Source organism: Lactuca serriola, chromosome 1, assembly GCF_051521515.1.
Source record: "Lactuca serriola cultivar US96UC23 chromosome 1, Lser_US96UC23_V15, whole genome shotgun sequence".
Lineage (NCBI taxonomy): Eukaryota > Viridiplantae > Streptophyta > Magnoliopsida > Asterales > Asteraceae > Lactuca > Lactuca serriola.
This window is the reverse complement of record NC_136408.1, coordinates 41,000,261-41,025,082: the sequence shown is the minus strand read 5'-3', so window position 1 is coordinate 41,025,082 and position 24,822 is coordinate 41,000,261. Positions and strand designations below refer to the sequence as shown.

Genomic DNA, 24,822 nt, shown 5'->3' with positions numbered 1-24,822 from the left:
CAGGTAATTAATTTTTTGAGCAAACCAAACACACTCTAATCCTAGAACTAAACATCCCCTAATGTCATAAAAAGGTAAAATAGGAAAATATGGAAATTATGACAATTTTTGCCCAAATATGCGGCTTCTGTAGACACAAAAATGGACTTATGACATAACCAAATATTTCTTGAAAATTTGGGAGGTTTTATGGCATTAGCCCAAAGGGAATCTTTCTTATTTAGTCTTCCAATAAGAAATTGAAAGCTCTTGTTGATGTTGATGAGGGGTTGAAATATGTTTGCACTATGTCTATGAAGGGTTATCATTTATTTATTATTATTATTATTATTATTATTATTATTATTTTGAGATTCTTTGGTTTCTTGGTAAAAAAAAAAAAAGAACATAATATTGTTTGCACATATTCCACTAAATTTGAATACATTGCCCTTGCTTCCGTGACATGTGAGGTTTTGTGGGTTGTCAAGTTGTTAAAGGATTTGCATGTTAAATGTAATGTTCCAATTGATATTTTTTTCTTTCTTTCTTTTTTTTTTTTTGAATGGAAAGGGAACTTCCATAACAAGGGTTCCGAGCCATTTTTCATGCACCGATTAATCTTCCGTTGCAATTCAGTTGATATTCTTTTCTACAACAATCAACTATTTAGTTATCTTTGAATCCTATTTTCCATGAAAGAAAAAAGCAAAATTGATGTGCATTTTGTTGGTGATAAAGGCATGGAAGGAATTGTGACAGTTAACAAGACTCCTTCCTCATAAAACAGTTTTCAATGTTAGTATTTGTGTCCAAAATTAAAATTGTTTGATCCATTTAAAAATAAGATCGAGGGGGGTATCGAAACATATACATGCAGTACAATCTTGTTTCTAATATATCAACATCTAATTTTTATGTTTTCCTGTAAGGTTATTGTCTAAAAGTAGGTCAAGTAACTTTTTCATGTGTTACATCCGTGTTTGTGGGCTTCAAAAGGTTTTGGGCTGATGTTCGGCTAATCTATTTGTGGACCTTTAGGAAAGTCGGGTTATGTTATTACTAAAGCTCAAAACAGAGGGATCAAAGGTGTAAGAAAGTGAAAGTTGTAGAGGGATCAAAGGTGTAAGAAGTGAAAGTTGAAGGGGTGCTGCTCGCTTTTGGAATACTTGAACAAAGGGCTCTTTATTGATATTTACGCTTATCAAATTAATTCATCCACATAAAATATATTTTTTATCGACTCGTACGATAGTTGTAAATGTGTTTTTATTGAGTTGTACGATAATATAAATATGGTAAATGTGATGTACTTTATGTTTTATGTGGATGGATCAATTTTATAAGTGAAAATATCACTTTCCTTATTTATTATCTCCCATGGGTTGACCCATAATCTGACGTGAATATGTAAAAGGTTGACTTGCAGGTGTTAGAGCCAATAACATATACATATAGAGTACAGACAAAATCATTCACACCCCTCCGATTACTCTCTCTGTTATTTCTTCTTGAGAGATTAGGGTTTGCTCATGGCAAACCCATCATAGGCTCTTTGATTAAAATAATTAAGTTATGACCTTATTGTGTAATCTTTTCTTATTAGAGGTTTGCTAGATTTAAACATTAGCTTGCGTTTCTTGGTTCTAAACTATTTCAGATTCTTGTAATGGTTGTGCATATATATTTTTTAATAAAAGTGATATTATAAGTAATCACTAATCAGGCCTCCAAAATTTTCAACAATGAACGTATATTTAAAAACACAAAAGATCATATTTCCTTACATATAGTATTATTCATGTGGTGATCGGTATTTAGTAAGAGTATGCTAGTAACATACACATTGACATGTGGGAGCATTAGAAGTGATTCCAAAAACAACATGGGATAAGTAAATCACTTGAACTTGTTATGAGATTTGAACGATTTCTTAAGTTTGTGAGCTTGACATGGGATGAGTGAATCACTTGAACTTGTTATCAGATTTGAACGATTTCTTAAGTTTGTGAGCTTCTGTTGGTAACTTAACATTGGTGGCTAATCCTAGTGCTTCAAGAAACCTTATCATATACCAACAAAAGTCAATTTGCCACCATTCTAAACCATGCCGAGCTGAGAATTCAAACGCATGATGATTGTTATGCCATCCTTCTCCGAAGGTAACCATCGCCACCCACCTATATAATACATATTAAATATTTTCAAAACAAATAAAATTGTACACATTGATATTGTGAAGTTTAAGTGCATACCAATTATTCTTAGACAAATCACCGGTGTCCCAAGTTTGATTTCCCCATGTGTGACAAGCTGAGTTCACTAGAAATGTCACATGGTAACCCCACGTCGCTGCAACACCCTACATATATATACACTTGCGTCGTCATTTTCTAAATGAATTTGACATAATATTTAAGCAACGTCTTACCAGACCCCAAACAAGGTAGGTAAATCCACCAAAAGCATAAATGAGGACCCCATATATAGCTGTATGCAATACATAAGTTCTTCGAATGAACCTATAGAATACTTGACTCTTTAAATCCTCCACGTTATTACGTTCTTTATACTGCAAATTAAACGTGTGACGCGATGGATATCAGCTAAAGAAGCTTTCTTTTCATAATATAAACATAGAAAGTATATTTACCTTCTCAAAAATGTAGCCACTATCAAAGAGCCATCCCATATGACTAAACCAAAATCCAAACGTGGGAGAGTGTGGATCTTTCTCGGTTTCGACAAATTGATGGTGATATCTATGAATGCTCACCCAAAATATGGGATCCCTCTATAAATACAAATAAACTTTATGATCTCCATTTGAATAACTAAAGAGTACATGTGTGAAAAGATTATAAAAACGAACCTGGCCAGATAGGACTCCAAGATAAGCAAACATGTACTCAAGCCACTTAGGTAGATTGAAACTGCGGTGTGCTAGATGACGATGATAACAAAGGGTTACACCAAAAACCCCACACAACACCCAAATGGAAAATGCCAAAAAGAAAGCACCCCAAGTAAACGTAAATGGTGCAAAAAGTGCAAGTAAGTGAAGGGATAAAATCCAAAGACCAATTTGAATGTCAACGGTCCTCCATTTACGTCCCCAGAAGAGGTTTCGCTTCCTTGTGACCATCACATCGGAAAGCGTTATCTTTCCATAATCCGACTCTGTTACAGTATTGGAAACTGTGACCAGATTTTTCATTTTTGAATGGTGAAATATAGAAATGGGTGTAGGATTTGTGGTGTGATAAATGTAGGAAGCTAGCGCAAATATATATACAAGGAAACCTCGGTTCATGAGGTATGGGTAGTGTTGTTCAATACTTGAATGCATCTAATGATGTGCAGTTGAGTTGTAGTTCCCAACGTAGGCATATCAACTTCAAAATTATCTACTAAACAATAATACTTTAAAATATAAATACCAAAACAAGATCAATACAATTATGGATTTTCACACCAACTGAACCAATGCAATCCATTTTACTATTCGACACTGACTATTGATTCATAGATAGGATACAATATCTGTATTTCGCATAAAGTCCTACTATACCATGTAACCGATTATTTTAAAAGCCTTTTTGTTTGGAAATGGCAAGGATGCTCTTAAGCTCTACTAAAGACGAAGAGACGCATAGTGGGTTCCCTCGTTAATTATATAGTAGTATTTAGAAAGCATCTACTTACTCATTTGTGTTTATTTTCCTTGATTTTTGTTTCCTAATAAAAATAGATTGGTGAGACATCATAGAAGTTTGCCTATGGGAAATAACATTAGATATATTATTGATTATATTTAATATTTTTATTTATGTATTTCACAAAATTTTAAATTTGATCAAATTGTAAGACACGGGTTCTTTATGAATTACATTACTAATTCTAAGTAGAACATCGACAAAAAGTCATATCTATTGAAGTACTAATTCTTTATGAATTATATATATATATATATATATATATATATATATATATATATATATATATATATATATATATATATATATATATATATATATATATACTTTTTGAAGTAGTTCGTAATTTATAATTTACTATATCAAATATTTGTACCATATTTTCTAGTTTTACAAAATGAAGTTCTATCTAAGTTGTTTCGAAATTTCACATTTTTTTTAATAAATATTTTGTTTTAATAAAATCATTAGCGTGTTTTGGAAAGGATAAAGTAACTAGACTGTAGATGGTTAACGAAACCAATGGGAAATCTTCAAAAAAGTCCTAAAATTTTATGTTTATTTATGAAAAAGTCTCAAATTAAATTATGTTTACAGAAAAGCACAGAATACCGATTAAAACTTCGAAAAAATCATTTTCGGCCGATTTCGCAGATTTAGCCGGTATTCTGTCCTTTTTCGTTAGTCTGCTCAAAATTTTGGGACTTTTTCAAAAATTACTTGATAACCAAAATATTGGGACTTTTCTGAAAATTATCATGGAATTAATTAATATTATTATTAACAAATCATTTATAAACATAAAAAATATTTTTATTATAAAAAAACGAAATACATTTGTTGCTAATTTTTAGGAATAAGTTTGTGGTCTAAGTACTCATCTATTTCTTGTTGACCACTCAAACTCTTTACGTTCCTCATATGCATTGTTGTGGATATGATGGTAAGATGTACTCAATTAGTTTTCCTTTAATGTTAGTGTTCATCTTATGTTGTTTAACCTAACTACCACTCAACATCCATACCTCACATGTTAACAACCATCAGTTAACACACATCTATCAAATGTGAAAAGTGATTTGTGAATGATAGTTTATATGGAAACAAGTGAATGGTATCTTTTTAAATTGTCATTCAAAGTTTACTTTTCACTCTCGATAGATGTGTGTAGTTTGATGGTTGTTGTCGGCTAATGTATGGAGGTTAGGCGGTAATTAGGTTAAAGATTATAATAAATTATCTATACGTTCAAGAATAATTGTGTAATGATATTTTCTAATAAAACGTGATCATATAGAGTCATACTTAATAGCAAGTAGACACTTCTTGATAATATTAATTAGAGAAAATGACACATTGCCCCTATTATGTTTTGTTTAGTTTCCTCAATCCTTTAAGTATTTTCCATGCTTTCTAGATCATTAATGTTGTTTTTGTGGGTAAATTTTGTCACTTTGGACAAAATGAAGGACAAAATGAAGGGAGGGGTAACTTGGTTACCTTAAGAACACCAATTTTGACTTTTCAAATTGACTTTTCTTTTCTTCTTATGCATCACACCATATTAGGGATCAAATCAACCACCAACATTCCAGACCACAAATCAATCCGCAATGACTCAACTCAAAATCCAAATACATCGATCCCTTTCTTCCTAACCAGAACCCTAGAAGAGCTTGACGTCGACTTCACTGGAGAAGCAATCAAAACCCTAGAAAAGTATGGTCATAATGTTCATTGTGTTCAAGCTGTTTGATTCGAAGTGGCCGACATAAATGCTGCGGACTTCACCGAGGTTTGGTTTTTGGTGATTGTGGCGGGTTTTGATAGCAGGTTTCAAACACAACCACTAGTTGTTCTTCTCCTCTTTCTTGTTGCTCCACTTTCTACTGATATGTAAAGTCCTGCCTTCTTCCACTTCAACCTTCACATCCGACTTGAAGATGGATTTGGATTAAACAAATTAAATAAAAATTGATACGTTGGAATGGAAGGTGGATGGATGAAAGTCACATGGATGCTTTTAAACTTCACTCATCTACTCCGCCATTCAGATCTTTCTCTCTCCCTCTCTCTCTCACATAAATCTTACACGAGTCAAGCAACCTCATCGAATCTCTCTTTCTATCTCTTTTCCAGAGAATCGAAATGCAAAATACAATGGGTTTGTTGACATTTTGCTGATTCTGACAACGTGAAGAATGTTGAAAGCACCAGTGTTGTAATGAATCACAAAATATATTCATATTCTTTGTGGATTTTTGCAGCATTAGATGCTTGATCTTGTTGTTACTCAGAAGACCTCGTCGCGGAGTGGGTTCCATAAATGGATTTGTTGTTCTTGGGGAGTCGATTTTAAGGGTGAGTGTCCAATTTTGACTTTTAAATTGTATTTGAGAAAGGAAAAAATTATATTTTGACTTTTCAATGGGAAAATGCTTATGTAGAATATGAAATTGGCTAATACAAGTCAGAGGGACTAAAAAGACGGGTCAATTTAAAGTTTGTTCCCTTAAAATGCTCAAAATTTAAGGACCGAATAGGTAAAGTCGAAATACATACTAGGGCTAATGTGTCATTTTCCAAAAAAATCACTAAGTTATATTTGAAAAACGACATTTTGAAGTGTATAAAGATGAAACAAATAAGTTGTAGGGTCATTTAGGGACTATTTGATATATTTTTTTTATTGGATCTAGTAAGATGATGGGTCTAACTCGGTCAAATTCAAATTGTTTGATACATGATTAGAAGCATCTGGTTCGATCATATAACATCTGATATGTCTCATCTTAGGACTAGTTGGAAGTTGGATATGACTCAATCAGATTTTGATTCTATCAGCAATTATGAGATAGCTTCGGCCATTAGTTTCTCATTCATATCTTTAGTAGCACCCCAATAGTATCTTGTGTTTCCTTTACTTCCCATTCAACCAATTTTAGGCAAATATGGTGTATTATTGTATTTGGTGAAAAAGGGGTGAGGCCCTTTAATAAATCTTAGAATATCATGGTACTATATTTCTAACATAATAGGTCCAACTTTGACTTTATATATATATATATATATATATATATATATATATATATATATATATATATATATATATATATATATATATATATATAATAAATGAAACCTTTTGTCCACGTGTCACTTCCACCAAACATTTTACATCAAAATGAATTTCCTGTTATACCCCTTCATTCAATATTCAATTTAATTCGGTTTCTCTTTTTGGATCTGAATTTAAATTCATCTGTGTATACGATTCTATTTACAAAATAATTTTTTACTATTATGTTTTTAATAAACTACTTTAATAAAATTTTATATTTCTTTAATTTTTTATTATCATTTTTAATCATCAATATTTTTTTTCTTTCTTACCCGTGGTTTCTACGGGTTGTAACCTAGTATGTATATATATATATATATATATATATATATATATATATATATATATATATATATAATCCTAATAAAAACCTCTCCTAAAATCCACTTGTCCAACTTTTAGACTACAAATCTGCCACGTGGCAGTACAAGAAGCAATAAACAAAAAACTTTCCCGCCCATATACACATTCCTTCAATTCGTCAATCCATATAAAACAATTTTAAAATTGAAAATTCCATATTCCATATTGAAGAAATTGAATATTGAAGATGTTGAAGATTAAAGATCTTGTATCCCTTAAAATGAGGAGCCGAAGTTGATGCTAGTCAATTATCTTCTAATCTTCCAATTCAAATATACCTTAAATCCTTGAAAATCATGTTCAAAATAAATGCATATGCATATATCAGTTCCTATAATCGGTTTTACTTCCACAGAGTATTGTATTTCAAACAATCTTTGACGACATTCTCTCTGAGCTCTGATGACTTCCATGGAATAGGAAAAACTAAAAACAATCGATGATAATAATAAAAGGTTTGTACTTCATTTCAATTGCAACTCATTTATATCGTTTATTTAGTTATCATTAATTTACATATCTATATTTCCCTGTCTTTCTGTATGAATAATTTATAGTCAAGAAAGTAATGTTTATGTTCCTATCTCATCATTTGAATTTTTCTTAAAACAAGCGAATGGTTGCTAGACGCATCGTTTTTGGATTGGTCTTGTGATTCACTTCCTTTTTTCGATTTCTTTTTGTTTACTAGAATTGGTTTCTTCATTATAAGTTTGATCGTATTGAATGATCAAATCTTCCTAATGGTTCTTAAGTGAATATCTACTAATTCATCTTAAAATTTGAAGTATTGGATGTTGATGAGTCGTTGTGGCTTTATGATCAACGAATTTTTGTGTGGATTATACATTTGGATGTTCTTTGGCGTAAAAAGGTAAACTATTTCAAATGCATACAAACTGTTTGTGTGAAGTTTTTGTATCTGTTCTTCTCCTTTCTCACTTGTAGCTGATTTTTTTTCCTTTTAACGTTGTTTTTGAGTGATGTTTCATTATATTTACTTAATAAGTATGTTCTTGGACCTAGGTTGTATGAGGTTCCTAATTTTCATCCCAAAACACTGGTATATTTTTCAAAACAAAGGCCTAAAGCCGCATCTATACTCCATATTAAATAACAAGAAACTCTTAAAAATAGTGGCAAATCTTTCAAGTTCTTCAACTACCCATGTCTAAACTAATAATAAAAATTTTACAGACTTATTTTTCAGAATCTTTCAAACTCAATATTCTATTATGTTGGGAAGGAAGATTCTATTTTACAAAGCTATTTACGAATAGGCTGATTTTAATAGTTTAGTTGTTAGCTTTCAACTGTTGATATTGATATTGGTTGATAGGTCCAGTTACTAATGATGTTATTTGAGTTGAATTTTGAATAAGGGGACCAGGTAAGTTTTGCATCTTAAGATTTTGTATGTTTGCTTGCTATTGAGGGTTGTGCTGCTCTTGGGAAGTTGCTAGAGCAACATGACTGTGTTGCATACAATCTTCCTGTCATTATCAATTTCAATTTTTCTCAGGTGAACTTTTAATAGTAATTTGGTTTTATAATTAATCAATGTTTGCTTTATTTTCCTTTTTTGTTCCAGCTTTATTTTAATTTGTGCAACCGAAGTTTTCACTAAAGATAGTTCCTAAGGTGTAAGTTGTTAGACATGAATACTAATTTCATTATTTCCTTTTTTAACATTCAATCATTGACTCTTAGTTCATTTCCTTGATATCATGTAGGAATTATCATTGGATTTTTCTCAAAATGTTAGATCCTCACTTACCTCATATAGCCCATGTTTAGGAACAGTAACTATTTTATATATTTTATTAAGAATAGAGATATCTGAAAAGCATTTGTTTATATTCATGAATCATGAATTGATGGAATATATTATTTCCCTTACCATTTTTTCTTTTTATTTTTTTAAAACAATTTTACTCTATTTATGATGTTGCTACTAAAAATGTTTTGACACGTGTTGGATATGGTTAACAACCCACATTATTTGTACCATGTGACTATTATTCATGCAATTTCCAAATTTGCCCTTATTATGGGCTCAAAAATCACTTCTTCTAATTTGCTCCGTATTGTTTATACGACCTCTAAAGACAGGTAGGTCAATTCATTTCTTTAAATATACTTTTTTTTGTCATTCTTAGTTATTTTTCATTTATTGTGTTTTTTTAGAATGCCTAATATCAAAGTCAATGTAGCTTAGGTGTTTGCAATTCCTAATTCTCATTGTTGACCACTGTGTAAGTTTCTTTTTACCCAGATTTGGTCATATACTTCAAGGGAAAATAGTCATTAAAAAAAAACTAATACTTTGAATTGTTAGATTGCAACAAAAAGTGATAGGGACCATTTTTCTAATTTTGATATGTTTGTTTTATAGGTTTTGGAGAATACCATTCAGCCGTGTTTGGTGGATTAAATCATGACATGATGTCAAGCTAAAGAAAATAAGCTCACACTCACACTTGAATTTGATGGAATTTTAGGGTTACACTAATTGTATGTTCATTTGTTTTGATTTGTTTGTGTGGTTTCTCATTGATTAATCAACTACATTATGATGAAACGTATGTTTGATCTTTAAAAAAAAGATTAATTTGTTATACTTCTTATTGTTTATAAATAATTTGTTGAAAACATGTGGGTAAGTGTAATCGTCCTTAAACATGTTCTTTACGGGTATTGTACTTATGTGAAAAACACACTTGACAAAATTCAACATCATAAAGAAAATATAAGATGAATACTTCCTAAGGATATAAATTAAAGTATTATGTTTATTTTATTTATTACATTAATTCAGGATGACTTGAAATCGGCAATATGTTGGATTTTTTTGTAACATTCAATATTTTTATCTATATAATAATTTTAAACAAACCAAATGTGTTTTCCACGGGTTATAACCTAGTATATATATATATATATATATATATATATATATATATATATATATATATATATATATATATATATATATATATATATAATATTAAGAAAAAAACATTTGGCCTCCAACTTAGTACATCAAAAGTATCCCTTCATTTTTTTCAATATGATTATCTCAGCCAAATATATATTTAATTATCTATTATTAATATTTTTATAGTTTTTCAAATATTTAGCATAGGGGTGCAAACGAGCCGAGCCGAGCCCGAGCCTGGTCAGGCTCGGCTCGGGCTCGTTTAAGTTATGCGAGGCTCGAGCTCGAGCTCGGCTCGATTCGAGCTTCTTGTACTGAGCTCGGCTCGAGCTCGTAAATAATTATACAAGCTCGATTTAGGCTTGGGCTCGGCTCTTTTTTTGTCTGGCGTGCCTAAATAAGCTTAAGCTCGGCTCGAGCTCGTTAAGAAGCTCGTTTACTAATACTCTAAATCCCTAATCCCGAAATATGTTTTTATTTTAATATAAAAAAAATAATAATAAATTATTTTATATAAAGGCTCGTTTAGGCTCGCGAGCCTAATCGAGCTTAGTGACATAGGCTCGAGCTCGAGCTCGTTTAATAAACGAGCTTAATATTAAGCTCGAGCTCAGCTCGGGCTCGTTTAAAATCGGTTTCGAGTCGAGCTTTTATCGATCCGATCCCGAGTAGCTCATGAGTAGCTTGGCTCGTTTGCACCCCTAATTTAGCATAATTGTCGTCCAAATTACAAAACTACTAAAGGATGTAGTTGTAGAAGTTAAAGAACCATTTGTCTTTTTCTTATTTTCTTTGACTGCTATCTTCTTGTATCAAGTAAATAACTCCTTTAAATTTTCTAGAACTCGATAATTTACTTCACTTCTCTTTACATCATTGGTAGCATAAATTAACCCGGTAATCAAGAAAAAACATTTTGGGTTCTAAAATTTATGCAAACATGTAACAATAAGTTTATGTTATCCAAATTGTCCCAATATTTATCATATTTGTCTTTCATTAACAATACTCTATTTCTCTTTTTCTCATTTTCTAACACATTTGATATGCCACATGCATTGTGACGGGATCCCAACAAACAAATTTTATGTCACATACTTATTGCATGATTTTTTTTGTAACATCGTAAAAATCTTTTAAAAACTCTATAAAATGTCTATTTAAAAAATATATCATAATTAGGCTATTATTATGTATTGACATATTAGCATACTTAAATGATATATATATATATATATATATATATATATATATATATATATATATATATATATATATATATATATATATATATATAGAGGCTTAGGTTATTGTATTCAAACTAATTATTGTGTTATTGTATGTATAAATATGGGCCAATCATTTTACTTATTTTAAGAAAGTGATTAATACATATTATTGAATTAAAAATAATCGAAAAATATCATCTAGTTTAATTAGAAGGGTATTTTAGTCAATTAACATAGATTTAATAAAGGAAGTATGCATATTTTAAGAGATTATAGATTCTATTAATTTTAAAAATCTGATTTTACGAATTATTAGGTTTTTAATTCGGACATTCTGATAGAATATGTTTGAGTATGTTCAAAAATAACAAAATTTCTTGTAGACTAACAAAGTTCTCGAACCATCAATTGAAGAATTAAAACAAAAATTACATTAATTCTTATAGAATACATGTAACATTTGCCAAGAATTACATTTATTTTTAAAGAATAAAACTAAAAAAACTTTCAAATCGGGAAAAAAACATCAAAATCTAACAAAGACATTGATACATTCTAAAAGAATAATGTTGCTAAGAATCACTTTCAATTCCATGGTCCATTGTTCAAGCATCAATTGTTTCCGTTCCAACAGAATTGGAATTCATGATTCCGTTCTGAGAAAAAAAATCCATATACCATTCCAACATATGAAAGCCAACTTCTACAATACCATTATCATCATGTGATTTCTCATGATCCAAGATGCAAGTGCCACCTTGACCTGTACATGAGGTACTTCGGCTACTATTCCCTTCAGATTCTTGTATTCTTCCATGACCATTGGACTCTGTATGCAAACTTAACTTGGTCATTAGTTATCCTCACAAAAGTTGATTACAACTTAACCAACCATGTATCAATTTCTCCAAGATTATAATCCCAACCTACTTCAACCAACAAACAGAACAGACATCAACCTAAATAGTTTTTTCAATGTTTCTTATGAAAAAGAGGAGATTTCAAAAACATCATTTACCACTCCCTGAATTTCAAAAAAATGTAAATATCCGAAAAAGAATTTCAAAGGAAACACCTAAAATCATAAACATCATTTATCACTCCTTGAATTTCGTTTTCACATATACACTGATAAAAACCTAAAATCCCAAAAGCAATTTAAGAGGAAAATTGATTTCAACAACAGGGTTGGGTATCCTAATTTTTAACAAAAACAAACAAAAAAACCCAATTGGTGAATGTCATCCATGGAGAAGACAACATTAACATATGATTTCAGCATTTGATTTCAACATGAAGACAACATCAGATTTTCAAACAATTCCCTGATTTCAAAAAAAAAAAAAAAATTTGATACTTGAATTTTAAGAGAAACAACAATGATACTCGATTTTCAAGCATTAAACTCGAATCACAGAGCAAGAGAAAAAGAAAACCTTTACCTGTAGAAGATGTCGGAGGCGAAGGTGGCACGGTCGAAGCAAACAAAGGCAAAGTTGGCGGTCCCGGTGGCATTGCATATCGGACGGAGGCAGACGAGATCGGAGCTGGAAGAGAAAGAGGTGGAAGCCAGAAGTGGAGTCGAAGAGAAGAGGTGTGTTTATGATCGAAATGTCCCGCTCTATGAAGAACATGATGAAGGGCAAACCCACAAAGGGTCGACGGTGTCGATTTGTTCAATTTAGGGTTTTCAGAATCAGTTTTTAGATAAAGAGGGGAAAGAGATTTAAACCGGAGAGATACCATGATTCTAGGGATTATGTTTGGAAGTTATTAAACAAATGACTAAATTACCCTTATTTATTTATTTAATTTTGATTGGCCCACATTTATGCATACAATAACACAATATTTAGTTTAAACAAATTAACATAGCTATCTCTCTCTCTCTCTCTCTCTCTCTCTCTATATATATATATATATATATATATATATATATATATATATATATATATATATAGCTTTCTCCCAATACTTTTCTTCAGGAGCCCCCCAAAACTCGATCGTTCTTTTTTCTCTTTCTACTACTCATCTCACCATCATCATCGTTTTCACCATAGACGTAAGAACTATAATTTATATCAATCTCTTGAAATCTATAAAAAAAACAAAGTGACAAACATTAACACTTATTATTAAGAATTTGTACTAAAACAATAATATAAAATGCCTTTTGGTACTTCTCTGGAATTTCCAACATTAAAAATGTGTAATTCCATCGGGTCTTTATATCGACATGGTTTACTTTTGCAATCAATTTGTTCATGATCAAAAACACTCTTTGAAGCTATCATACCATAAATGAGATGATCTCACATACTTAACCGTATTTCTAATCTTCGTATCTGTACAAAATTTCTCATCTAGGCCATCTATCACCACAATGTTGATGATATGGACACAACATCTTAAATGTAAATATTTGCAATCTAATATAGACTGATATCCGTTTAAGATAGATTTTAAATATTTAATTTATCAATCATTAGTTAAAGCATTATCAACGGTTATAGTAAATACATGATCTATGTTTTCATTCTTATAAGAAACGATAAACATAATTTCATATTGTCACACCCTTATGGTTGGGTATTTGAAGTTCAACATCCAATTATTATCAACCCAATAAGCAGGAAGAGACATGTAGTTAAAATGTTGGATTGATGTTTGTTCTTTGCTCTTCTATGTGTGTTGATAAAAAAAAATTGTTTGCGACGACGATCCACCTAAATGGAATTATGAACATGGTATAAATTTCTCATACAAATTCCCTAAACCCCTCATCAACCATATTAAATGGCCTATTTTCTACAATACACATTATTGCTAGCTAGGAATTTTCTAACCTTTTCTTGGTTGATAAAGCACTCTTATAATGTCTTTTATACCATCAACCATTATACGGTGAAAATGTTTTACTTTACTATTATCACCCTCAGCGTTAGTAAAACGATCACACATAAATGATCTTTTGGAACGATCACTCTTATTTTCGTCAGTTTATTTACATTTTAAACATCATCTACTGGTTTTATTGTTTTCATTAGTGACATCGATTAACAAATACAGTTCATCCCTTAAACTAGTATTTGGTTTTTATCGCTTCTTTCATCCATAATTCCCTAAAAATGCATTTATAATGATAATATGATATTAACCAGTGTTGTAAAAATCCCGATTAGGTTCCGATTAATCTCCGATTAATCCCTAGGCGCTACTTGACCGATTAGAGAGCGCCTAGCCACTAATTTATGCATACAAAATGACTGAAAAAAGTTGAACCCGATGAAATTTTAACAACTTGAAGAATTTATATCTCAATAGAAACTATTTGAGGTATGACTATTGTTGTATTTATCATATTAACCTATTTTATTATGATATTAGTGGTATTTATGAACTTTTATATGATATTAGTCATATTTAATTTTTTAAAATCTAACAAATTAGCAATTAATGGTCCCTGATTAATCCCCCGATTAATCTCCGCCTAACCGATTAATCCCTTGACCCTAGTCCACCGACGAGCTAACGTCGAGCGATTTTTACAACCTTGATATTAACACATTGAATAATTGACAATGAAACAATAAAACATAAACAATACATAGTCTGGTTCCCTAAAAATGCATTCATAATGATAATATGATATTATTGAATAATTGACAATGAAACAATAAAACACAAACAATATACAGTCTAACTCTTAACGGTTAACATTAACACATTCAAGAATCAATAAAACATAAAAAAACATATCATCAATTTCCTAACCGTTAACATTAAGTTATTAACATTTAATATTAGCACACTAACATTTAACACATTTCCTAAGACCCTAAGTCCCGAGGGTGTGTAGGAAGGATCCATCACTTTTTGTTGTCGCGTCATCATTTCTCTTACATTTATTTCCCTCACCAAAACCCAAGGTGTATGGAAAGAATCTTTCACTTTTTTTTTAAATATTTATTAAAATTTTATATTCATTTTGTAGGGAATTAAAAATCATGAATTTTGATATTTTTTTATATTTTTTTAGTAGGTATATAATTGGGTTATCTACAAAAAGTCCCAAACTTTTTTCAAAAGTTTCAATAAAGTTTTAAAGTTTTTTTTAAACAGAAAAGTCCCAATATTTTGAAAAAATCATGTAATCTATCATTTACTGTTCAAATATAAAAAATAACTTTTTCGTTAATTTAGGCAAAACATCAAAATATTTGGACTTTTCTGTTCAAAAAAAACTTTTAGGACTTTATTGAAACTTTTGAAAAAAGTTTTGCATTTTTCTACAGATAACCCTATATAATTTAATGAATATTATAAAAAGCTGAAAAAAATTTAAAAAAATATTGACCAATCTCACGAGGATAGAGATTGATAGATAGTATCTCCTTACTCTTTTTCCTCGCCATTTTCCCTCACCTATGGTATGGTGTTCTAAGGTGGGGGAACATCTCCATCATCCTTTTCTCGTTGCACACCCACCGGCCTAACAATTAACCCTTAATAGTAATAATGATGGTAAATTTTACCTTAAGCGAAAGTAGATGAACAAGAAAATTTACGAACATAATAAAACACATTCAAGAAGACACGAACACTAACATTTGAGTAAGGTATTAACAAAAGGAATATATATATATATATATATATATATATATATATATATATATATATATATATATAGAGAGAGAGAGAGAGAGAGAGAGAGAGTTAGGTTCATATATAACCTTCAATTATTGTGTGAACGTATGACTAAATGTGGTCCAATCATTTTATAGGGGTAACATAGTAATTTTGTTAATTGAATTAATTATCATTAGAATTAGAGCTTTGTAATTATGGAATAAAATTCAAACTCTAAATAACTCACATTTTTAATCCCTAATAATTCTTCGTTGATATTATCACCTAAAACCTTCTCCATCTCTGCCACCAAAATATACCCACACCATTGAACATCATGACATCAATTGCTTTAATAGTCCTTAGATATTTATATATCAATATTTGATGTATAATTTGTGATTTTTTACTCCATATTACTGGTTAACTATATTTTCAAGTCAATTGTCTTTATTTTGAAAAAGTAGATCATTGGTTGAAGCATTTTACGTTGATTAGTTTCACAATCTTTAGTTTTTTTTCTATTTTTCTATAAAGAAAAGCTAGGTCTGATCAATATGACAATGTTACAAGTAGATCAATCAAGATTGATTTTTCTTTTCTATCTTTATGTCTTAAAATTGAGTTTCTTTTGTTCCAGGTTAACATACATCATGCTTGGAACAATGTATAACTTTCATCGCATGTTTTATAATTTGCTATATGATTTGGTTTGATTTCTCATTTGGTTATAATTTAGGAGAGTAGTCGTTGCCCATTGGTCAGTGATAAATTAAATAGAGGTTTTCATATTCTTTATGAATGAATAGTTAAACTAAGGCACGATAATGATATTTTTTAATAATGAAAAACTCAAACCAACATATTCTTCAAGAATGAAAGGCTATAAAGAAGATGATTTATTGTTCAAGAATGTTACATGTATTAAAAATAGAGGAATAGGAACACCATAAAAAAAACAAAGACATGTTCTTTAAGACTGATGAGATGTATTACTTGAGAATTTTACTTCTAAAAAAATTCTATACTTTAAGAATGAAATAATCAAAATATGTATTGTTCTATTATAATTATTTATACCATTGGTAATTCTTCATCAACTTCTGGTTCTGCTTGGAGAGGTTGTTCTATTACAACACCTTCTGTCAAGGAAAACAAGTTACAAAATGAGTATTAAGTCAATTGAACCATTACAATTCTTTTAGAATAGTATAAACTAAACCATTCTGGTAGCCTACTGTATTCTCAAGAAATTTTGTGTCTTCTTGTGTATTTTTTTTTATACATTATTCTCAAATAATTGTTTACTTCCATTTACTGCCCCAATGTATTCTCTTACATTTGTTTACATTCTTTTAGAATAGTATAAACTAAATCATTCTAGTAACCTACTGTATTCTCAAACAATTTATGTCTTCTTGTGTACTTTTTCACGTTATTCTCAAAGAATTGTTTAGTTCCATTTACTACCCCACATCATTCTCAAAAATTTGTTTACTTTCTTTTACACAATTAATCTAACAATCAAAACCATTGTAATAACCATTTTCATGTACATACTGGTCAAGCAATACCATTTTCTAACCTAACTTTACTCTAACGTTAACCCTGTATAACCAAAAGCAATCTACAATCCAATTGTAATAAACTGGTTCATCTAAACAAACAAAAGCATTGTAAAAAAAACCATTTATTCATAGTAAATTAAATGTACAAGCATAATTTTTCTTCGAAGAACTACTACTGTTACTAGCAACACCAGCAAACTTAAAATCCCCTTAACATTGTAACAAAATCAAACTTGTTATAAACTAAAACTAATACAAGATTATTAGAGAAGACGTGTGCATTCTTACAGAATGTATAATGCTAAACCTTATTCTCGAAGAATAAATCGCAAAAAAAATAAAATAAATAAAAAAAATGCAAGAAACATAACTTCACTCAAAACCCTAAATTGTTATAAACTTAAATTCATACATGATTCTCATAGAATACGTGTGCATTCTTACAAAATACCGGATGCTAAACCTTATTATAGAAGAATAAATTGCAAAAGATAAAAAAAACCTTTCTTGTTGTGGATTAACAAAATCACCATCGTTATCTTCAAGCGTCAGTGGCGCAGATGCGGTGTTTGAGAACTTCATTATGAAATTCTCTTGTAATTGTGCACTTGATCCCCTTCTCATTCTTCAATTCTTGAGATCGTAACCGCTTCTTTGCTTTGATTGTAAACCTTATGTCGCTTCTTCTTATAGGTCTACAATATTTTAAGAATTTGGGATATGAAATCTTTTATATTGGATAATTGATTTGTTTTGGGTAAATTTTCCCCCTACATACATGGAATGATACTAACCTACGAAAAAAAAGATTGGGCTGTAGGCATGTAACATGTCGACTTCCATTTATAAAATATACCCATAATGACTATATTAACCCTAATTGCATTATTATAAGCCGCTTTATTAAAAAAAATAGTAGATTATTAAAATCAGGCTCCATTTTTAACCACTTGATTTTCTAATCCAACGGTTCCCATTCAGTCATACATTCACACTATATTTATCATTCACATTTAATCCTAACCATATATATATATATATATATATATATATATATATATATATATATATATATATATATATATATATATATATATATATATAACGGATGGTAAAGATTAGCTAGAAGCCAAAAGCTGAAGGAGATGAAACGATATGATAATATGTTGGAGGTAAATATTACTTGAAGTTGGCATTGAAGAAGGAATGAGAATTGGTCAATTGGCGTCTAACACTCAAGATTGAAAAACGAGGGAGAAGGGCAAAAGTCCGCTCACACTACCCCATATGTCACACGACCCTGAAGCTATGGGGTATAGTCACTAAATGACCACATGAAAATTCCTAACACATCACTATCACCTCATCACCATACCAACACCACATGGTACTTGGTATACCTAACATACCACATCATCAAAATAGTTTACTTTTCAAATTTTAAATTAATTAAATAATATTTAATTTTAATAATTTAATACATAAAAATAAAACTAAAATTCAAAATCATCTGAAAGTTATATAAATAAAAATAAATAGTACAAAAAAGACATAATTCAAATCTTGTCGAAGAAATTACGTTCCAGTAGATTGAATTTCGAGAACTCTTTTCATTTATTCATCTGTATCGGGATTGAATTGTAGCGGCAAATGAAATTCATTGGCATCATCATACATGCAAATCAAACTTCTTACTGAATCAATTACCATATTATGTAATATGATACAAGTGTGCATTATTCTACTTATCTTGTTGTCATCTTATAGTTGTGCAACGTGTTTCACTACATGTCATTTATGCTTAAATACTCCAAATGTTCTCTCTATGTCCTTCCTATCATATTCTTGCATTTTTATGGATTTCTTTTTTTTATCATCTCGTGATAACAAGTACACGTTCATAATAGTAGTGTAATCAAGGTATATCCATCACAAAGGTAAAAAACCATGTTTGTATTCTCTTCCATTCAGCATGAAATACATATCAGGTGCTTGTTTCAGTCAGAATATTATTGAAAAATAGGGAATTACTAAGAATATTTATGTCATTAGTCGACCATACGACTCCAAATAACACATGTCAAATCCACAAATCATTAGATGCAACAGCTTCCAGTATCAAAGACGGTGCGCCTATATTACCTCAGGTAAATTAACGTCGCCCAATACGTAAAATCAAGAATACATACCGGGAAACGTACAATCAAGACTACCTATCATCATGGTAGACCAAGTTTTGTTTCATGTGGCGCATTTAGCTAAGACTCGTCCTAATGAGTCTAAAAACTATGTCGGTCTTTCCTTTCGTCTTTCTCGAATTCTCTGAATTCTTTATATCATTTCATAAAACTCCAATTTCGATGTCATTGAAGTATTTATCACCATCCTCAATGATTTTAAGTCCATAAGCTATCACTACTTCAAACTGGTTGGCGGTAGAATCGCCAGACAATAGGTCAACTTCATGGATCACGCTAAAGTTCTATCACCTCGTTAATCGAAAATTTACTCCAAACGTACGATACCTTTCTGAAGGTACTATTACTTCTCCAAACGCACTCTAAAGGTATGATACTACTCGATTGGTATTTATATACCATTTACGAAGTTAGCAATGTTGACTATCGTAAGTCTTCTTATCTCCTCGAAAGGTTACATGCCAGTTCTAATAAAGTAAACGTTTAGAACCTTGTACACATAAACTTCTCTTTTTCCAATTCAAGGTCAACAATAGACCTCAAATTCCTTTAAGTAATAGTAAATCTTGGTAGGTAACCCCAAACATGCTATAACACATATCATTTAGCATATATTAGCACACAAGGCATTACTCTTAAAGTATGCTAGTGCACCTAATAGCAAATAAGGTATACAACCTAGGGATGAGCTTTAGAACTGGACCGGTTCGGAACCGGAACCATTTTTCCTATATTATAAGAACCGGGAACCGGACTGCCGAGTCTAGCACCGGTTCCGATTCCGGTCCCAGTTTTCCGGTTATTTTTCAAACTAAAAGCGGTTGAAATGTTGTAGATGATATGTTTTCTTTCGGAGCTTGTAAATAATTCAATATTTAACCAAATTATGAATTTTTACATTCTAAATTGAAGTACAAACACTAAATTACATGATGAAAAAACAAATTAAGTAATTTCGACTTCATATGCGTGGGTTATGCGCATTTTAAAAGCGGGACAAATTCCAAAAAAATAAAAACAAAATGTTGAAACAGAAAATACGCAACATTGATATGTTGTCTTTCGGGGTCTATATATGATTCAATATCTAACCAAAATATGTGTTTGTATAGTCTAAAATGAACTACAAACACCAAATTACATGCTGGAAAAAAATTAAGTAATTTCGACGTCATATGAATGAATTATGCACATTTAAAAAAAACAGGACAGATTTAAAAAAACAAAAAAAAAGTGTTGAAATAGAAAAAACACAACATCGATATTCTTTCTTTCGAGGCATGTACCTGATTCAATATCTAACCAAAGTATATGTTTGTATAGTAAAAAATGAATTACAAATTTCAAATTATATGTTGGAAAAAAATCAAGTAATTTCGACTTCATATGAGTGAGTTATGTACATTTTAAAAAACGGGAAAAATGTAAAACCAGTTCCGGTTTTTTGAACCGGGACTAGGTTTCATAAAAAATGGAGAAGCGGTAACCAGAACTTATTACTAATTCCAGTTACAGTTCCGACGGTTCTAATGCTCATCCTTAATACAGCCTAAGGCATGCTATAAATGAACTTTATTAGCACATAATATTAATTAAGGTTTATACAATGTTTGTGTCATTATTATTAATTTAGGTATACAACCTAAAATATTCTAGACACAACTATCACCATCATCGCTTAATCTCTAAATTTAAGTTTATAAATAATCATTATTCCTAGTTCACTTAAACCTGACTTTGATACCAACTGTGATATCCCCTATTTTTCATAACAAAAAAAAATATGCTTTAAAATCATAATATTTCTGTTTGCGGAAAATCCCAGTATAATAATACATTTTGCGAAAACTGTTTTGTTTTATTAAAATATAGTTGATTAAATATGTTTAAAAATAAAAAAAACTATAATGGTCCTGAACAGTGTTCCTGCAGCTTTAACCCTGTTACTTGTGATGCATATAATTTGAGTGGGTCAGGTTGGAAAACCTAGTGAGATACATAGGGTTTTCAATCCCACAATAATATTATGATACTAATTTATAATTATCAAACCTGCAAAACCAACTATCACCAAAAAATATAGATATTTATCCCATCACTTAGATATCTATAAACATTACACCCATACATACCTATCCTAACCGATTCTCACACATCCTACTTCACGATTATCAGGAAGAACCAACTTGCCTGATGGATCATTTAGAGCAATGGTTTGACTACACAGCTAGGGACTTCCTTGGCTGGTATAATTCATAAAGGCGCCTAAGTCGTTAGAGTATTTTTTTTATTATGGCATCTCCATTTCATCTACATCTGTGGGTTATAAATCCGTACTTGCAACGTAATTCACAAGACTATCTAGAATGTCAAGTGTTTGTATCCTACTCTGTTAGATGACTAGATGTCACACCCCTGAACCGTAAAAACAAATGGCGGAAACGTCCGGAGGTGGATGACGTCATGCGTAGTATCACAATAATTGCATCACAGTAATCAAAGTAAACACAACCATTACATTGCATATGGATATTTACATCTATTTGAAAAACATAGTTTGTATACATCAGTATATGACAAAAGTAAAAGACGTGACTCCAAAATGCTTTGTCTTCTCCAAAAGCTGGCAATAGTACATGTCTATTGTTGTCCTGAGAATACAAGCGGTTTTGAAAACGTATCAGCATAAAGCTGGTGAGTTCATAAGCATGTTTTTGTAATGAAAACTAGTCACTGAATTTGTATAAATGATTGATTTTCATTATATGTAAAATACGATTCGTATCAAAACCTTGGTTATCACCAGTATGTAAGTATGTTTCGTTTGAAAACCCTGGCTACCACCAATATGTAAAGTATGAGGTTTAAGCTGGGAAAATCCCTTATTTTCCCTAGTATACGTGTGTTTGTTGCTTTAATAGTTCTGAAACTGTAAGGCATAACTGTCACACTTATGCTATTAAAGAAATTGTCCATAAACAATGTATTATTACGTAAAAGTGTCGTAACTATTGGCGAGTTTTATTACCATACTTAAACTTGATACGATGTGAATCGGACACCGTTATCCTTTATGACATTTGTCACCCGTAAACTTGTCGGTCCGACTGTAGCTAGCAGCCAGGTGCGGGATAGTCAGTCTAGTATAGATCTATACACAAAAGCCACACTTTCCCTCCAGGAAACTCAGATTCATAAGGGTAGTCCTCCACTTAGTTAACGTTGTAAGCGCCCTAGGACGTGTCTCCCATATATGTCAATGACTTTACGAGTAATAATATGAAAAACGTAATGTTCTTTGGTACTTGAATTCGAGGTTTTCCTTGTAGAGTAAAAATAATTATACTTAAATAATTATTAACTATTGTACTCTTGTGATGTGTCATAAACTAAATTTGTCATAGTTTATTTGTTGAACCATGTAAGTTGTTTGTGTTTGTAAAACCGGTAAAGAAGCTACCAAACTATACCTATTATAGTTTGACTGAAAGTTATGTTTGTGGTATGCTCCGAAAATTATGCAATTTTGATTAGAAAGTGACCCTCATGCTCCGCATGTTACAAGAGGGATAAAGTATCTAAATGATTTATGAAAATCCATTAGCTTGTGTCAATTGCATAAGTTTTACTTGTTGAAAACATTTCTGTTTTTAGTTCACAAAATTCTTGTGTTTGGCTTGTATTCCCCTCTGAAAACGTTTAAAAACATTAAAAAGTGTAGGGGTATGAACTCATTGTTTGACGTGGGATTCGATTGTAAATCAATAGGATTTGTTGAGTGTCAAACAAAGCCTCGGACACAAATGGATCCTATTTAACATATAGAAGCACATATATGTATTAGATGAGGGCATAACATTGCCTGTTATGGAAGGAAACCACCTTAGGGACTAGGAAACACTTGAAACTAAGTGTTAGAATCACATGTGATTGAGAGTGAGGAGTTTGCGGCCGTATACAGGGGTGTATGGTCATGGGTTTGAGGCCTAATGGGGTTTTTGGCCCAAGAGTTTGCGGCCCAGGTGTTTGCGGTCCATGGATTTACGGCCCATGGGTTTGCGGCCTATGGGTTTACGGCCCATGAGTTTACGGCCGTAAACACTTGATGAAAGGTTCGGTTTTCGGTGTTTCGGGGTCCTTTCTAGCCTCTTGGAAGTGTTCTAAGCCTCGTGCATAGCTTAAGGAAGAGTTTAAGGCCAATAATCAACCAAAAACCTGAGTTTACGGCCAATGAAGGGTGTACGGCCGTACACATGGGTTTACAGCCGTAAACTCTCCATGATCAAGTCTTTTGGGTCAATTTTTCAGTGAAACACAAGCATTTCTAGTAGATAACAAGCATAGGAAGCAGTTACTTACTATAAGGAAGCTTGAAATGGGGATTTTAGCCACCAAGATCTAGTGTGTGTTCTTGGTGAAAGAGAGAAAATCTAGAAAAATATCAGATTAAATGAGATGAACATGGATTCATCACTAGAATAAGGAATGAAACACAAACAAGATGGAGAATCACTTACATTCTTGAGGATTCTTGAGCCAAAATCGATGGAGGTAGAGAAAGAGTATAGAGAGAAAGCCTTTGAAGTGAGTAAAGTGCGAAATGAAGGCTAAACATCCCTTTTATATGGGGAGTTTTCGGTCAAGGGGGTGGGGTGGGGGTGTATGGCCGTAAACTCGAGTTTGTGGCCGTACACTCCTCTCAGAGGGGTGTTTGGTTAGGATGTTATGCTTTGACTTAGAAAAACTAGTTCTTGGACCGAACCTCGATTGTACTGAGTTTAGAATATTTAGTTAGACCCAAAATAATACTAACAAGAGTAGAAATAAATTCTGAATTGATTTATTTTTAATGGTTTGAACGGAAGAAATTTCGGCTTGTCACATCATCCCCCCGTTAGAGGGAATTTCGTCCCAAAAGTTCGAACATAGAATACAAATCATGGATTTGGAAAGAGACGTGGATATTTCTGTTTCATCTGATCTTCGTGCTCCCAATTGAATTCAGGTCCCCACTTGGCATTCCAGCGAACCTTCACTATCGGGATGCGACTTTGTTTCGTTCATTTGATCTCTCTGTCCAT

The 24,822-nt window shown here is 31.3% G+C and overlaps 1 protein-coding gene and 1 long non-coding RNA gene across 2 annotated transcripts; one reads left to right on the top strand and one right to left on the bottom strand.

Moving 5' to 3' along the window:
* Positions 1-1,757: 1,757 nt before the first annotated feature.
* LOC145068134 (palmitoyl-monogalactosyldiacylglycerol delta-7 desaturase, chloroplastic-like) lies at positions 1,758-3,261 on the bottom strand. The gene is made up of 5 exons (XM_079015115.1): positions 2,852-3,261; positions 2,633-2,773; positions 2,411-2,551; positions 2,235-2,341; positions 1,758-2,159 (listed from the first exon to the last, which is right to left on the bottom strand). The coding sequence occupies exons 1-5, from the start codon at positions 3,194-3,196 to the stop codon at positions 1,946-1,948; spliced, it is 948 nt and encodes a 315-aa protein (XP_078871241.1). The 5' UTR covers positions 3,197-3,261; the 3' UTR covers positions 1,758-1,945.
* A 4,380-nt stretch (positions 3,262-7,641) lies between these two features.
* Positions 7,642-9,833, top strand: LOC145084996 (uncharacterized). The gene is made up of 2 exons (XR_013699420.1): positions 7,642-8,822; positions 8,913-9,833. It is a non-coding gene; the product is annotated as an uncharacterized LOC145084996 (long non-coding RNA).
* Positions 9,834-24,822: the final 14,989 nt, after the last annotated feature.